We start from the raw sequence: 17966 nt of genomic DNA, 5'->3' as shown, positions 1-17966 counted from the left end.
CAGTGATAAGGACCAGCGGGCCGATAACGCGTACACCGGGGGCCTCGCGTGCTGCAGGGCGCGCGGCACGTATCCCCCGCAGCTCCCCGACCATTTTTCTCTCGGGCGACGTTCGAGCATACATAATGCATAAAACTGCATAAAACTGCAGGCCGGGTCCTCGCGCCTCCGGAATTCGAAAACCCCGGGATCGCATCTTGGCACGATCGGGCCAATGGCGACGATCCACCCTGTTTCATTTCCTCTTTTTTTTTTTTTTCATTTTTTCTTCCCCTCCCCCAAGTTGCGATCCTCTCCCAGCCCCAAAAACGGAAAACGTCCGGCAACATGCCCAACGGCCATGATTGCGGCCAAGTGGCTTCAAACGCGGATTTTTCCTCTGGGGAAAAAAATTCGAGGAAAAACTCCACCAGACGGAAGGGAAACTCTTCGATGGAGATCCTTGACATCAAACGAGGGATACGGAATAAATCCTAATAGAATTTCGACGTGCGTTACATTGTACTTTGTTCGGGCCAATGCGTTAAAAAGAGAGAAAAATCATCTTGGTATCGTGCATTAAGGTGATATGAAAGTGCCCTCTTAAAAGTTAATTCGTGAAACTTTTCTTCGAACTGGGTGGACTGAATCGCTCCAAACTTTACAACGGGAATATCGAAGGCTGCGAGGAAAGTCAAAGACCCTTTTGAAATTTCAATTTTTTATACAACACTTTTAAATTGTCTGGAAATGAATTTTAAAAATATTGAAATCGCACGACATTTTTTGGATGCCACTTTTATGTCACCTTAAACCCCGGTATAAATAAATTCTTGATATCCACTTAAGGACGGCAATCCTTAAACTTTCCGAGGTCAAGTTCGATCCCGAGGAAACCTTTCAAAATTTTAATTCGAGGCCGGGGCGACGAAGCCCAAAAAGCATACATAGATATACAAACGTGTACGGAGAAACGTGGTTATACGGAAAGCTCGTAATAAGTTCGCTGGAAACAGGTTAAGAACCGCCGTTACGGAGCTTCATAACCAAGGGAGGGGAATTCCCGTGCAAACAGCAGAGGGGAAGTTCACCCTCGTTCATCCACGCCGTTAGAAAGCGAGGGCTCGCAATAACCGCCCCAAGATAATCAAGGAGTACCTCGGCCCTTGTTGCCGGCTCGAGGGCCCAGGCTCGACTGCGGGATCGGACCGGAGCGCGGCCCAATGGGAAGCACTGCGAGCTTGGGTCTACCGGAAAGTTGGGACCGGGTCAACCTGAAAATTAGGTTCCGGTCTCTCGGAAAGTCAAGGCCGGGTCTACCGGAAAGTCAAGGTCGAGTCTTCCGAATTTTTAGAGCCGACTCTCCCAGAAAGTCAGGGTCGGTTCTACCGGAAAATCAGGACCGATCTAACGGAAAGTCAGGGCCGGGACCCGCGACCGGGTGCCCCGCGCCCCTCGAACGTCATATTCGAATGGGGCGCCCATGAGCCAGACACACGGGGGGGGGGGACCTGTTGCTGTCGAGTTTACGGTGTTTTTACGAGCGACGTTACAGCGCCCCGGACAACGGGGGTTGAACACACCCCGGCGGTATTCCTGCGGTCTCTCTCGCTCCTTCGCGCCACCCCCGCCCTCCGGCGGCGGGATGAAAGAGAGAGAAAGAGAAAGAGAGGGTTCGAGTGGTATGGAAAATAATGACTTTAATCATTCACGAACGAGACAGAGAGAGAGATGCCCCCGCCCAGGCGACCCCGTGGCACCCTGGAGACCACGTGACGGAAAACCTACAGGTGTCCCCCCCGCCGTTCCCGGTGCCCGAGGAAGTTCATCCCTTATCGTTTGTCTTAAAATTCCAGCCGGTCCATTTACCCGCCAGGACAGACCGGAAGCGTTCCTTTAGTCTTTCCCTCTTCCCCTTCCCCATAAACTGGAAGAGAGGGGAAACCACGTGACGAGGCGCACCTACAGGTGTCCACCCCTGACGCCCCTCGGCCCTTTAAAGCCCCACTTTTTACGCTCCCTTTTAATTTCCATCCCCTCACGTGACATCCATGACGTGACTTCCGCTTTATCCGCCCCTCCCTCGCACCTGTAATTTCCCATCGACTAATCAACGAGGGAAGACACCGTGTTATAGGGTCGACAGGTGCACCTTACGCAAATTCCTCGGATAATTAATTCGCGTTAAGCCCTTTTTGCGCGGATGAGAAAAACGGAGGAAAACCGACACCCCTCCCAGGGCGGAAACCACCGGTAAGTTTCCCAACCCAGGCTCACAAAGTTCCCGTCGCCCCCGGCCAAGTTCCCAAGTCGAGTTTAGTCTCGTGCAATTAGAACTTCCCTGTATTATTCATAACTCGGCCCCGGGAAGCCCTACCAACCCCTTCTTTCGCCCGAGCCCTGGCACCGTCTCTTCTTCCCGAAGATCCGAACTCAAAGACACCCCCTCCCCTCCCCTCCCCCGGCGAGCGCGATTCATGAATTTTAATGAAATTTCGAGACAATATACGCGCCGACATGAACACGACTACGTACATGCCCCGAAATACCATTAGAACCGAGAATTCGCCCTTGTTGTTCATTGAAGACCGACTCTACTCTTCAACAACGCTACTCCACGACTTTAACAATAGCGCGTTACCTAAAATTGGTTAAAGAAAAATCCTTTTTATATAATTATTATTATTGTGTAAATAGTATTAACTTATCGTGATAAATTGCGGAGAATTGAAAAGTCCGTTTCCGGCCGCGATGGGAAGCGCCGAGTGCGCCCGATCCTTTTCGGGGACTTCTTTTAGGGTGGAGTCGCCTCCACCCCGGAAGGAATCCTGTGTCAAAGGTCGTCTACGCTAGGATGGGTTTAAAAGCGCTCGTAATATTTTTTACGGACCCAAAATGGCACCATCAAAGTAAGCTACATGCTAAGCCGTAACGTCTCGCGAGCGCGCACCCGCCCACCCCATGGCACTCCACCTTAACCAGCCCCTTGCAACCCCCGACGCGGCTGCACACCGTGAAAAATTGCTCGTTTCCCTCGAGCTCCCCGTAAACACCGTGAAACGTGCAGAGTGCTCATAAACGGGGGGGAAGAAAACAAAACAACCGGGATCCCCGCGAAAAAAGGCCCCCTTCACCCCCCTCAACTTTGCCGCAACTCCGACATAAAAACAAACAAAAAAAGGATCAATTGAAAATGAAGGGTGTTCGAAATTTAACCACAAACAATTGACCACCCTCAAATATTACCTAGACAAGAATTGAAGGCGCGTGAAATGTAAATATAGAAAAGAATCTCAAGACCGTCCAGAAAATTAAGTAAAAAAAAAAAATCACAAAGCCGCCTTGAACTAGGTGAAAGAAAAATTAAGGGTACCTTAAGGTTTGAATATAAAAAATTAAGGACCTTTAGAAATTTAATTTAAAATCATTGAAGGTGGCTGAAGGTTGGATTAAAAGAAAAAAAGGGAGGGCATTTGTCTTCCGTCGACTCGACGGCGAGTGGCGTAATAAAATTTGAATTTCGCGGGGAAGGTATACCGAACTCGGGGTATCACCTTCCGCCACTAGTAGCGGCGGGGGGATATATCGCGATACATACTTATTTGACAGCGCGGGGTTTGAGGTTATCCCGAGGGTGGGCCGCCATTCACCTGTCACTTCGCCTCCCCGACCCCCGGTGGCGAACCAACAAGAAACGAACAGCGATAAACCTTAGGGCGCGCTTTGATTGACTTTTCGCGCCCAACCCTGAGACCTGAAATTTCCGGACCCTGAAATTCCGCTGCGGTTCTGATCCGCGGGGGGATTAAAGCGCGTTAATACGTGCGCATTATGCGTTTATATACTTGCATTATGCGTTAATACGTGCGCTTTATGTGTTTATACATGCGCGTCAAACCATGCCAGGCAACGGGAGAGGACGCACCATTATAGCCGGCACTATTTTCGATTAATATATCCTGCGTTACGTGAGCATTTTTACCGGTCGTGTTGATATCACAAGATAAGCCACGAATGGCAACAACTTCCGACTGGAAGTCGGCTTAAAACGGTTCCCGTGTTGACACCAACCCGCCAGGGGTGCGGTAGGTGGCGCCAAAAATACTCGCTCTCCGTACGGGAGGTCCGCCATCTTGGATTCTCCGCGCGGCTAAAATATATATCCGATCCCCTTTTCCCTGAATAACGCACGCGTTGACGTGTCACGCTATTGACGGAGCAATGCTCCGCGACGACACCGACACAGTTCCCGTCATTCCTAATTAATCGGACCCTGGCGACAGTTCCTTAACTCGAGAATTCCCAAACCTCGACACGCGCGCAATTCAAATCGAGGACTCCGAAAGTCCGTCGCGGGCATATTAAAACATAATTCCCGGCGACCGTTCCTTAGATTAAGAACCCCCAGAGGGCACCGCGGGCAATTTCAAATAAAACCTCCGCTCGAGAACGTTCGTTAATATATCGAATCCCTAAAAGGTATCACTTTTCTGCCTGCAATTCCTAAATCCGAGTAGTTTCTTTCCCGAGGGAATTCAATTAGCTACCCGCGTCATCGTCATTACCCCCGAGGTCCTTGTGGGATCCTTTGACAGGGTTGAATCGAACCGCCCTGACCGCGGAGCACCTCCGTACCCGATGACCCGTAAGACGAGAAGCCCTCCCCCCTCGACGCTCGCAATCTCCATAGAATTACCATCGGATTAGAACGGCCGACCGCGGGACCGTCGCGGGGTCGAGGGAGGGGGAGGGTCGCCGCGGCCTGATTGGCCCGCGCAGCCCCGGGGCCTCGTTTCCCCTGGGCCGGCCGCGCGGCTCCAGGGGAAAGGAGAGTGAAAGCTCTCGCGGCGTGCCGCGACGCCGCGCGCCCACACTTGCGCGCGCGCGCCCAAGGAGAGAGGTTACGTTCCCGCGGCCGGGCGGGCCTCCTCCTCGTTTTACGAGCTTATTTTACTGGATTTTTATGATATAACATACCCGCACCTAGCCGGCTCAAGTTTATAGGTTTGCGAGATTTTATCGCTGGATAACGTATGGTTTGTTAAACCGCCCCTCCCCGCTGCCGCCGCCCTTTCCGGCCCGCAGCTCCACCGCGTGCGGCACCCCCGCGGAGACGAGAGCCCTATTGCCGAGTCTTGCGATCTTTTCCTCGTCTTATTTTTACGCCCCTTCCCCCTTTGACCTAGGAATCGCGGAAATGGAGGAGACGTCACTTCGAGAAAAACGTCAGCCCTCGAAACTTCGAGCTCGATGCCTCGCCATAGCTTCTCCTTGCGATCTCAAACTCGTTAAGGCGATATGAAAGTGGCACCCGAAGGGTCCATTCGTTTATATAACTTTTCTACGAATGGAGGGAGGAGGGTTCCGAATCGTTTCAAATCCTGCCACGAGATTGGGGAATCGTTAAGGCGTCTGGTCCATACATGTCCCCCTCGGCAGCTGACTGAGCATCCTGGGTCTCTTTTTGAGAAGATCCCAAAAAGCTCTCTTTTTAGCTGCGTGTGCACTTCACCTTAAGGAAGGATCCGCGTACTCGTGAAATCCCTCTTCTTTTTCTTTTTTTTTAATTTCTTTATAGCTATTTCTCTTCTTTCTTTATTCCCAGAGTGCTCCGTCGATCCGGAGAGGTCTTCCAGAGATGCCTTCGGCCCTCTCGACCGGCTAATCCGTCCAGGACGCTAAAGGGTCTCGAAGGAAGTACCTTTTCAAGAGGGCTGGCCTCCTTAATGGCGACTTCCGGCAAGGAGCGGCGTGTAATTAAAGCGACGGACCGGCGAGTGCAATTTCGGTAACGGTACATCAACATAGCTCCCGCATTCAACCTGGCAGCACAATGGCCTTTCTTGCTCTCGAAATTGTCTTTGTTCCCTCGCGTAGATTCCCTTCCAGGCGACGCGGAGGATCAGACCTAACGGAATAAAAAGAAATTCGAAACGGGGACGCCATCTCCGCTGTGCAACCTTACGAGGACCTACGGAGCGACATAAGGACCCAATTAATGTAATCCAACGATAACGCATCCAATTATTTCCACCATTCGTCTCGGATTCCCTATACAAAATCCTGTTAAAATTGACAGAAGTCGCGACACGGGACGTCGGAAAAATTTCATAAGCAAGGACAGAGGAAAACTGATCAAATCGACGTGTCGAGGTTAGCCATTAAGGCGATATGAAAGTAGCACCCGAGAAGTCACTCGTTTATGACACATTTCTCTTAATTGGGTGCATCGAATCGTTTGCAATTTGTCAGTGTCAATTTTAAGGTCCTACGTAAGGTCCCGACACCCAAGAAATTTCATTTTTCGTACAAAGAAAAATGTAAGAAATTTATAAACTTACGAGAATTAAATCTCATGGGTGTAAGGACCTTCCCTAGGGTCTCCACATTCGCGTAGAATAATCAAACGACTCGATACACCGATTTTGAAGAAAGGTTTCACAAACGAGACCCCTCAGTCGCCACTTTCATGTCACCTTAAATACTTCCTGTCGTTCGTGCATGGTATTCGTATGTACTTGGCACGAAACGCTACCAAGTTTTCAGCTGAAAGCCGAGATGAACTAATTAATGCGTCTCCACGACCGCGATACCGGCGTTCCTACGCAGGGAGCGTTTTCAACGGCGAGGAATAAGTGAATCCGCATTGCGGATAACGCACGCGGAAAATCGGTAACCGGCAGGTGGAATATACAGAAATGAGAAAGACAATCCGAAAATCCAGAGCGAGTTGCGTGCTACGATATCGCTCGCACGCACCAAATTATGCCCAAAGTTCTATCTTATCTGTTATCAGCTGCTACTGCGGCGAGTAAAGAGCTTATCTACACCAAACACTACTCGGCAATGATCCACGGTGAGTATTCAATGAGCACAATTACCTCGTAATAATTTATCCCCAGGTTTTTATCGCTCTCGACACGACAGAAGTCTAATCGAAAGGTAACCGGTGTACAGGGTTGATAAAAATCATGATTCCTTAAAAAAGAAAAAAAAAGGATCGTCGATTTTAAATCACGATTTCTTTTTTATTATCCGAAATAAATATCTCTGTTTAAACATCGGTACACTTAAGCGACGTTTAATTTTTAGCTTTCCGATATGACGGAGCGCGAACAGACAAGCACTCGGATTGTTTAAAAAGAAATGAAAATAAATTGATGAAAAATCGATGACCTCAACCAAACGATTTAGATCAGCTCAGCCCTGCTGCGTGTATATTAAACTGTCGATTTCCGCCTATTTTCAGGGAATGACCACGAAAGAAAATGTGATAAGAGCACTCCATCGTTATCGGCCGAGACTCTAGATGGGGAAACTCGGTGATTTTCGGTGAAACCATCGAGGAATAAATAACATTTCCCGATCGAACGGATGTCCGGAGGGATAATACAGATATTCCATCGTACCTCCCGAGAGATACGATCTGGATGGGAATCCGACGAGTATCCTGAAGGAGTCCGACCCGGAGAGATCCCCCGCGCGGCAAATCCCGAAATCCCGAAACCCTGAAATTCGTTTCGCAGCGTGACGTCACAGACTCCGGGGACGGACAAAAGCGTTCCTTTTCTCGTTTCCTCCCCCGAGCCGGGTGAAACCGCAAAACCCGACCTGCCGTTTCAAGCCGGGACACATTTCGCCTCAACATGGAACTATTAAGGCCCGCCTTGAGGACCCTTCGGGGTCAGTCGCCCTCCTTCAATTCCGGCCCAAAACTAACAATGCGACCTTGCGAATAGAAACCGAAGAAAGCATGCTTTCAACCTTTCCTATACAAAAAAAAAATAATGATATCATTCCCAACGAAAAGAATAAAATTAAGTGCGACCTCGATAACGTTGCGTAAAATCCGCGGCTAATGACGAAGAAAAGAATAATGGGATTTGACAGGGGAAGGGTCAACCCATTTTTGGATTCCTCTCGTTTTCGGACATCTCGACTCGGCTGTACTTCGAAAAGTCAGAGTGTACTCGTGATGTATTTTCAAAAATCTGGGCCCAACTGCAGTGTATCTTCAGAAGGTCAGGGTCTAATTACAGAGTCTTTTCATCAATCAAGCCTTAATTACAGAGTATCTTAAAAAATCAGGATCCAATAGTGGAATATTTTCAGAAATTAAGGCCCGGCAATGGAGCATTTTTATATATCAGGGCCCAATTTTTAAGCACCTTGAAAAATCGAGGTCCCCCATGGAGTACGTTCTATAATCAAGATTTAACTCTCTATCTATTTTCAGAAATTCAGACCCAATAATAGAGAACTTTTATAAAGCGAAGCCCAACTATTGAGTATTTTCAGAAATGAAGGCCCAGCTATAAAGTATCTTCAAGAATCAGGATCCAACTATGGAGGATTTTCAGTAATTAAGGCCCACCTATGGAGCACTTTTATAAATCAGGGCCCAATTTTTAAGCACCTTGAAAAATTGAGATCCCCCATGGAGTACGTTCCAAAATCAAGATCTATCTATCTGTTTTCAGAAATTAAGACCCAATAATAGAGAACTTTTATAAAGCGAGGCCCGACTATTGAGTATTTTCAGAAATTAAGGCCCACCTATGGAGCATTTTTATAAATCAGAGCCCAATTTTTAAGCACCTTGAAAAATCTAGGTCCCCCATATAGTACGTTCCAAAATCAAGATCTAACCACGCGGGGTCGAGATCGACGGAGTATCTCAAGAGTCCTGATTCACCCTGTACAATCAACGAGCATCGCTACCGATGTCTCGCTCGCTGACAGACGGCGAAACGAGCTGGAATCCCGAAGGTGGGCAACATTCGCCTCTGGTTCGTCCTCTCGCTCCCCGTCGGCGGCCCTTCGTTTCCCTACTTTTTGTATATTTTTCTCCCTTTCAGCCGGAGCGGGGCGATGCTTTCTTCGTCCGGGCCGCGTCGAGCCAGGAGATATCCCGCAAACTTCGTTTCGGGTTCCGGTGTGCCCGAGGGTAACGACGTCGTTGCACTCTTAAATCGCATGCCCGGATGCATCGGCGTCGCAGGACTTTCCGCCTCGAGATTGGATCGCCCTTTTTCGAAAAGGACCCCCGTCCCTCCTACGAGAGACTAACGATTTCCGAAGAACTTATCGACATCAAAATAGAAACACCCCACAGGATTCAAGGCGTTTTCGCCATATACGTGAATCCGATTTTCCAAAAAAAAAAAAAAAAAAAGTGATTGTAACCAAATTATGATAAAATTGAAAACTCATGGGTATTCGTACCTCCCTCGGAATCTCCACGTTTCCCTCAGTGAAATTTCAAACGATCCGACACCCCGGTTAAAGAAAGCCTTCAAACCATGAGACCCCTTACATGTCACCTTAACGTTACATTTAATTCAAGTAAAAATGCCCTAACACTCGCACTCATACGTCCTCTAATGTTAAGTTTCTCGCCGTGAAATTTCAGTTACGAGGATGCACCGAGAAAAATGAAACCTCATCAACACTAGAACTATCAAGCCCAGTCAAAATGCCTGACTTTAAACGGTGTCCGACTACAGCCAGAAAAAAAAATTCCCTGATAATTCCAGTAATAAACCAAAGAAATATTTCGTTTATTCAAGGAGTATAATTATATTTTTAAATTTATTGGAGTTTATTTGAAATCAAAACTCGAATAACAATCGGACGCAACGTTCCTTCGGAATACCCGCGGTCTGACTTAACTTCAAACAATTAATTCTTTGAATTGACAAAATTTCGTGCTATTCGAGGAAACATTTCTTTGGTTTCGTACATTTCTTTTTTTTCCCCTCGGCCTGTGCAAAGACGTATGTAAATCTCCATCGATTTCTATCGGCTCTACGGAGGTCGGTCGACCGGCAAGTTTTGCTCTCCCTTGAAATCCTAGAGGGGATTTCATCAAAGGTCCCCTTGGAGGAGTCCGGTTAAAAGGTGCATCCGAGCCCCCCCCTCGAGCAGCGACGTCCCTCTCCACCGGGATGCGGCCCTGCACATGCAGATGGGGTTCCAGCAGTCAAGGTGAACCAGCTTTTCTGCCCGGACGAGGCTCGAACTTCCACTCGACTAACGAGGTATCTTCGCTTAGATTGCGGACCCGAGCCGGAGAGAGAACCCTTCGACTCGGACGGCTTACACCCCGAGGAATACACACCGGTATGCAGACACACTCGACACGGCGCCGTGGCCACGCAGCGATCTCTATCTCGCCACTGACAACCCCTTCTGCATGATAGTAACTATCGTGTTCCTCGTGGCTTTGACCTCCGGCCGTGCTCTCCATACCGCGGCGGTTCAATTTAATTAAGGCACTCGTATTTAATTTTTCACGAGCCATTTTTAAATCCCTTCATTACCCAGAACGATGAAGTGAAACGAGGTCGCGAGATATATTCTAAATCTAATAAAAAAAAAATCCGGAATATCGTATCGCCCAAAAAATCGACCACCGGGAAGGTTCGATATTTAATCAGGACCTGTATTTATCTCTCATACTCATTTCTTCATTATTTCATTACCTAAGATGATAGAGAAAAAAATGACGTTTGCCCGCTTTATAGCGTGATAACGCATGTACATATTTTCTATTACATTTTAGATACCTTCCCCACAAAGATAACGACGAGAGTGACGAGCTCCACCTCGAAAAATCCGCAAGAACCGATCAGCTGATATCCGTCAAAAACCACCGGACGTTTTCGCCACCCTCCTCGAATTAACCACCGGCGATTCTTTAATCACTTTCCCCGGAAACTGTGGCGAAACGAAAGGCAAAGTGGAAGGGAAAAAAAAAAAGAAAAAAAACCCCGACGAGTGAGACATTCAGTCGGCCGATTACGATGAGAAATGCTCGCCAACAATAACACTACCCCCCGAAGCAAGTCGGAGTGAAACCGAATTACCGCTGGCCCCGCGCCAAATCGAGTATGGATTTTTAATTGTTCCGCCGCGACCCGACCGCCGCCATTGTTTTAAACCCGCGGCATCGGCACTGTCATTTTTTTTTTCCCCCCCGGCGCGCAATAATTAATCGTTAATCCATTAAGTCAAACGGTTACTTTCGTTCCATTGAATCCCCTTCGACATGGCCGAGTTTCTCCATCATCGAGTCCCGCGAGCCGGGGAAATTGACAGTCATGGACACGTAAAAAAATAATCGACGCGATTCCCCGGGGGAGAAGGGGGGGATTTTTAATTAACCCGGAGCGATATTCCAATCCACCTGGAAAAGCCACCCTCTCCCCTCTCGATTTTTACGCAAAACCCCATTTTTTCCATCGCATTGCAAAAAATCGTCGTTCACCCTCGCGAGGTTAGAGTCACCCCCTTGAAGTCTCCGAAATAATGCTAAAATCGAAAAAGATTCCCTTTCCTAGGGACTTCTTGAATCCCGCAAAATCCGCCGTTTACGCTCTCGAGGTTAGAACCCACCCCCTTGATCATTTGAAAAAAAAACGATAGAAAAAAAAAATCGAAAAAGGTCGCTTTCGGTACAGACAGGCTGGGGACCCCTGGAGAAATTTTCCCAGAACCCTAGGACGCGTTATTCCGACTGGTCCATTATATTTTTAGACTAGGTAGAGAGGAGAACGTTAGGTATGCTGGACCAGTCACCCCTCGTCGTGAAGGGCTGTCCAAATCCACTAGTGGAGGCGCTCCTCTCGATCCTCGAGAGCCCCTCTCTCTCTCCCACCCTCCTGCGAGCTCGGGCCGAATTTCCAAAAGGAGGAAGGAGAGGAGGGAAAAAGAAAAAGAAAAGGGGGAAGGAAAAAAAAAGGACGGACCCGAGAGAACTTTGGGGAGCCAACCCTCGGCGATCTCGATTTCCCGGGGGGGAAGAGGCGGGGATATCATCGAGATCCTCAGGGCTGTCCAACGGCGTTAATCTCGAATGTATGGGGCCCGGCTCGCGTTCACGATCCGCAGCATACGGAGAAGGTGCGTACGTGTTCCACGCACTCGAGAGGATCGCCCTCGTGATCGCGACCCATGAAAAGGGGGAAAGAATGAAAAGGTGAAATCCGGAGATCCTGGCGAAAACGGGATAAAAAAGGACCAGGCGTACTCTGACCCTCACGGTGCATCCTTTGACCCTCTCATACCTCGAGGGATAAATTAGAATGTTTTTTTTTTTTTTTTTTTTTTTTTTAATAATTCCGACGCACGAAAGCAAAATCAAAGAAAGAAACGACCATTCTCTCGCTCAAGTATCACTTGGAAATCACGCATAACCCCGATGAAGAATTATTTACAATTGTATATATATATATTTTTTTTTAATAAATCCGATCGCACCCCGTGAAAACAGGACAATTGCAAAGGGTACAAAATCCTAGCAAAGAGGAAATAAAAGAACCGGGTTATACTCTAATTCGTGGGAAATCTTCTGGAACTCTAGATTACCCTCCGGAAGCGATTTAAAATTGTCTAAAATAATTGTGACAGTGCACGTCACGTGCAATGGTAGAATGTGTCACGGAGGGTGTTCAAAATCGCAGTCAGGGGTTCTGCCATTTCGAGGGTTGATAGGAAGGAAAGAAAAAAAAATAGGGTAGAAATCAGGGGGAAGGAAAAGGAAAACAAATCCGGAAATCTCGCCACAGCACAGTCCTGATCCAAAGTTATCTCGGCTTCATGAGAGAGCTGATTATATTAAATGGTTGGTAAAACGGTCTGCTTAACATAGCGTTTATCCGCTCCTCTTGGTTTTAGTACTTTTTCACTGCCTCGTCAGCCATTGCCCATAAACTCTCCTACCAGTCCCGCGTCCTTCTCTTCCCTCCCGGAGCGAAGCTAGCTCCCTCTCTCTCCAGCTCCCGCTACGCCGTCGCGTCTCCTCTCTCTTCCTCGCGCGGGCTCCTCAGGTGCGCATACAGGGTGTCTCGGCAGAATGGACCTCCCACCTGAGCTCCATAAACGCGACCGGCTTTCTTTCACCCACTCTTCGACGAATCATTTCCGATCGAAAAGAAAAAAAAAAACGCACGACCTTTGAGAGCGATTTAAAATTTGCCTTTTCCCTCTTTCAGGAGAAGAATCGACATTTTTATCCCTCCCTTCGAGAAGGATATCGATACGTTACGTCGATGTCCCTACTCATATTTTTCTTTGTTTTTCATTTCGGAGCATTGAAAGAAGATACATCATTCCGCGATACTCAAGAATCAAACCAAACCAATAATTCAGGTAAATTTCCAATTAATGAACATTGATTCTGTATAAAAAAAAAATCCACCAAATTTGTATCGATGTTATAGACCACTGTATACAGACATCCAGCCACCCACAAGACGCTCAACTAGGAAACTCCTATCAGTCGTTCCTTAGTTCGCCTTCATTGAAATCATGCAAACGCGAAAGCAGCCGAATGCGATTGAACTAGTGGGCACGGAGTGATCAAAGGGTTGAGTCGAGCCCCGCTTTAAGGTGACACGAAAGTGTCACCCGAGGGGCCAAAATGATTACAAAGAAAATTAAAGAAAAATTCAAATTTCCCCGGCATCCAGACCACCCGATATCCAGGTGATAAAATTCCAAACGATCGGGTACACGGAGTGAGTCCAAAAAAGTTTCAGGAACAAGAGGACACTTTCTTCCCACCTCAAACGTGAAACCCGGGGTCAGGGAGGACAATGCTTCTCGAAGGGTGTCGCCGAAGGAGGTTCCGGGTCCTGGCAAGGCCCGAAGATGGATCCTCGCGAGGACCCTCCGATGGTATCGCCCGGGTCCAAAAGCCACCCCCTCGTTGAAGAGGCAGCTTCCCGACGGCGGAGCCCAGGGGCGTGGTTCCCCTCGGCTCGGGGGAGCCCGAAAATAATTGCGCGTTTCGTGGTCTCTTGGTCGGTGCGTAAAGTAATCCAAACATCGCATAAAAATTATGTTTACGAGTTTCGAATGACGCGGGGGGCATCCGCGTTTACAGGGGGGCGCCCTGCAGCGCCGCCCGTAAATATCCCCCGAAGAGAACCGCGACCTGGGGACTCTTTTTCTTCTTCTTCTTTTTTTTTCCTCCCATTTCCCCTAGCTAAAGTAATACCTAGTCAATCTCCACGGTGTCTAGTTACCCGGGACCCGTTGTCCCCCAAGGGCTCGCGCCGAGTGCCGAATCGAATCGCCCTCTCTTTTTTTTTCGTTTTTTTATTCTTTTTTTTTTTTATCCTGCTCGCGTTCCCGACTTCACGAAAATTCAGCCTCGAAGGGCCTCCTCGCTGTCGCCGCCGACGTTGACGGATGCGAGGCCCCCTTTCACGGGAACACGCTCCTTCCTTATGCGTTTTTCGTGTTTTCTCGTATTCGTTCACTTTTCTATTCGCATCTCGCCGACACCGTTGAACGCATTCAAATGTTACCGGCTTACTTTCCGAAATTCTTCCCGTGCATTCCCGACGCCTTCGGTTATCACGTCCACGTTTTACTCGCTCTCTACACGCGGATTAACCAAAATCCGACTCACCGGGAAAAATCCTCCGATCGAATCCGATTCCCTTCGGAACATTGAAACGGCTGACTTATCACTTCACTCGAGGAAACTGTTATCTTAAATCCCTCCATTAATTCCAAGAAATATTCTTGCCGATAACACAACTTTATGCGTACATTTTAATATTAGGCTCGTTCCCAAGTTTGATATAAACCGTAGAATTTTGTCAAAAAAGGGCCAAAAAAAAATCTCGATTCAACCAAATATTTCTCTCCACGTGTCGATTGTCAAAATCGAACCCCTGGTCGTTATTCTTTCCCATTAACCCTCCGCCTCTCGAACCTTTTCCACGTATAGACATACATTCCCCGTAACTCGAGGCGGTCGTAACTCTCGTTACATTGCAAGGCGAAAGGGGTTAAATCCGGATCAGCAAGGCGCTGCCGGTAGATCGGCTGGAATTTCGATTTTTCACTAAACCGCGCCTACCTTCGCCATTTTCTCCGCGTGTTCTCCTATATCTATACGCCCTTCTCGGTGACCGGGGTATTTCGTTCCGCGGTCTTTCAGGCCATGGGAACCGGTTAACGCCACCTCGAGAAAGAGACGACGATCCCAAGGAATATCGTTGTCTCGATCCACCGTTCGACCGGCCATTCTTTCTCTCCCTATCCCGATATAATACATTCCAAAGAGATCACTCATTCCGCTGCAGACATTCCTTTTTCTTGCGAGACCAATGACAACTCGATAGAACCCATAATCTATCATTAGCTCTCAAACATTCCAAAACTACGAATAGAATCGCACCGCAAGAAATCGAAAGGGACGATCGAGTCGCAACAAGTAACTCCTAAAATTCTCTGTAACAAGAAAAAATTATATAAATAAATTTTTTTCTTCCAAACTCACCGGTCTTCTCCTTAATCTCGCACAGCACCGAAAACAGGGCAGGCTTCATTCTGTGGCAGTTCAGAGTGTGCTTTCTGAAAGCAGGGAAACAATTGCACTTTATTTATCTTCTTACATTTTACCCACAAATATTTTTCCCTCTCTCCGATTTTTCACCCTTAATATTATTACTACATTTCTATTTTCTTTCCTTCCAATATTGAAATTCATTCGCGAGGAAGCTCGCCGAATACTTTCGAGTGCACCATCGTCGTGCCTTTATCAAATCGCAACAAAGCCGGCATTATCTATAAAATTGGATTTCACGTGATAATTAATCGTTTCCCATAGCCCTCTCAAGTGTGCCATCCGAAACCAGAAAAAGGATTATATTTCATTTATTTTCTTACATTTTGCCCCTAAACATTTTTCGCGGGCTCCGATTTTTCCTCTCTTTTTTTCATTCCATTTATCACTAAGATTGATTTTCGAGAGAGCTCGCCGAGTACACCATCGTCGTGCCATTATCGGGAACGCAACATAGCCGGCGTATATACATAAAATTAGATTTCACGTGAGAATTTATCGTTTCGCGTGATTCGGCCGGTGCGGCACGTCGGCCGGGAATCGCGCGGCGCCTCGTAAAAAGGACGTACCGCCAGTAACACGTGCTCGTCATGGGGTGACGTGAATTTTGCTATATGTATTTTTTATTGCTCCTTTTATCGCCGAGCGCGGTCATTCAGGCAAATCGTTCGATTTTCCCCGGTTAATTTCGGGACGAGCGGCAAAACACCCGCCTCCGATATAAACTTTATTCAATTAAATTCCACCGTGTGAACGCGTATGCGCGGCGATCGCTCATGAAATTAAAAGGACGTAATAAGCTCGTACCGGTGCCTCGCTTTTGGAGATTAAACCCACCGTTCAAAGCTTTAACATATGAATCTATATACAGAATATTAGAATATTTCCTTCCCTAAACGTACAATTCTTTTTACAAGGTAATCCCAAGAAATTCCGACAATTGGGGTGTTTTTTCGGTCGGTAATAATTTTAACTTCCGATACTAAACATAACTGGGATATCCATATTTAAAGTTGAGTTTCTCAAAACGGTATATTGTGTTTCATTGCAATTTCAGATTTTAGGTATTGAAAAAAAATATATATATATATTCTAATCGAGGGAAGAAAAATGGGTTTTAACAATCCGGCGACTTTCCAGACTGCTGGTAGAAGTTTTCCATCGTTGGAAGGCGAGCTTTTTTTTTTTCTTCTTTTTCTCCCTCCCTCTCGATAAAAATAGTGCGCTCGAAGGGAATATTCTTCCTCGCCTTCCACGTCGCCGGCATTGTCTTCTAAGCGAGTCGCTCGATCGCTCTCCCTATTAATCCGTAACCAAATACACATACCAGGCAAAAGGAGAATCCGAATAACCTTGACGGATCTCAACCTCGCCCACACGGAAACAATGGCTATCGTTAACACGTGTTCGTGTGTCGAGATAACATCGAAAAGAAAAGTCACCAGTCAGAGCTCCAAAGCGACCCTAGATCAACTCCGTACAAAATAATTTGTAAACAAAGCTCTCACGATTCTCATTTCATTTCAAGGGTGAAATTGTTATTATCGCCAAACTTTCAATATTGACACGCAAAGATAAATGTAAATAAGAAAATTAACTGCAAGAAGAAAAAGGCGATTCATTTTCCGAAACAGGGCCCCCCTCGTAACATACGAGATTCACATTTCATGAGACTTTTCACGTAAAGGAAAAAGGAAACGGCTCCTCTCGAAACATGCAAACTTGTACTTAATGCCGTCCCTTAATAATTTTCATCTAAAAAAAAAAACTTGAAAAACTTTATCTCTCCTATCTCTATCATTAAAAATCGTCCCTCACCTCTTCATTAAATGGCTAAAGGCGTCTTTAACTTAGCGCCTTTAAAAACTGAAGTACAAGTCTTGGAGCGCGGAAACGATCGTTCCCGGTTTAACTAATCCAACCAGGGTAAACTGAATTTCGTCACTTACCTCGCCTGGGCCTCGTCCAAGCTCTGATCCGTGATGTTCATGATCTGCTGCAGGATCTCGCCGATGTCCTGCTTCCTGGACTCGACGGTCTGGTCGGGTCCCTGGGCGGCGGAGCCGTCGACGGGCCCCATGCTGCCGTATCCGCCGGCGTTCTGGGCACCCTGGCCCTGATTGCCGCCCATCAAGCCGACGCCGGATCCTCCGTGTTGCAGCATCCTTCCGGTTTCATCCATCAACCGAAGGACCGAGCGGGAACGGGCCCTCCTCCAGGAAGACCCTCAAGAAGCCCTCCCAGCCGACGGTAGGAAGACACCCCCGAGTCTCGTCCCCACGTGTTCCCCGAGGAAGCTCCTCCCCGCCAGAAAAATATGCTCTCGCAGCCACTATTTACTCTCTATATCGAATACAATGTCCCTAAAAATACTTTGTATCTTTCGCCAGAGAAGGTCGGAAGGGGGAGGTGCGATGAAACGGGGAAGGGCCCCTGGTCGAGTCGTTTGAGGTTATGTCGTTGCGCGCCGGTCGCCTCTGCCTCTCCGCGGAAGACTCGCCGATCTCGCGAGAGGTTATGTCGCCGCCTTTGTCGGTCTCGCTTAAAAGTCCGTGGCGCGCGCGTTCCAGAGAGGCCTCTCTGTCTGGCGCGTACTCACCTCGGTAGCGCGGTCTCTCTCTCG

At 47.7% G+C, this 17966-nt stretch overlaps 1 protein-coding gene across 4 annotated transcripts in view; it reads right to left on the bottom strand.

Annotated features, from left to right (window-relative positions):
- LOC105700140 (homeobox protein extradenticle) overlaps window positions 1-17606 on the bottom strand; it is a 50410-nt gene extending 32804 nt beyond the window's left edge. For all 4 annotated transcript variants that reach the window (XM_012425765.2, XM_012425782.2, XM_012425773.2 and 1 more), the window contains exons 1-2: window positions 17293-17606; window positions 15278-15351 (exon numbers count right to left, since the gene is read on the bottom strand). In XM_012425765.2, coding sequence (XP_012281188.1) covers window positions 15278-15351; window positions 17293-17525 — 307 coding nt within the window. In that variant the 5' untranslated portion in view covers window positions 17526-17606. The remainder of the gene's footprint in view (window positions 1-15277; window positions 15352-17292) is intronic.
- Between the last annotated feature and the right edge of the window lie 360 nt (window positions 17607-17966).

This window comes from Orussus abietinus, unplaced genomic scaffold, assembly GCF_000612105.2.
Source record: "Orussus abietinus isolate OABI.00-Male unplaced genomic scaffold, Oabi_2.0 scaffold29, whole genome shotgun sequence".
NCBI classification, from domain to species: Eukaryota; Metazoa; Arthropoda; class Insecta; order Hymenoptera; family Orussidae; genus Orussus; species Orussus abietinus.
Note: the sequence above shows the minus strand (reverse complement) of the source record. Positions and strands in the feature narration are given on the sequence as shown.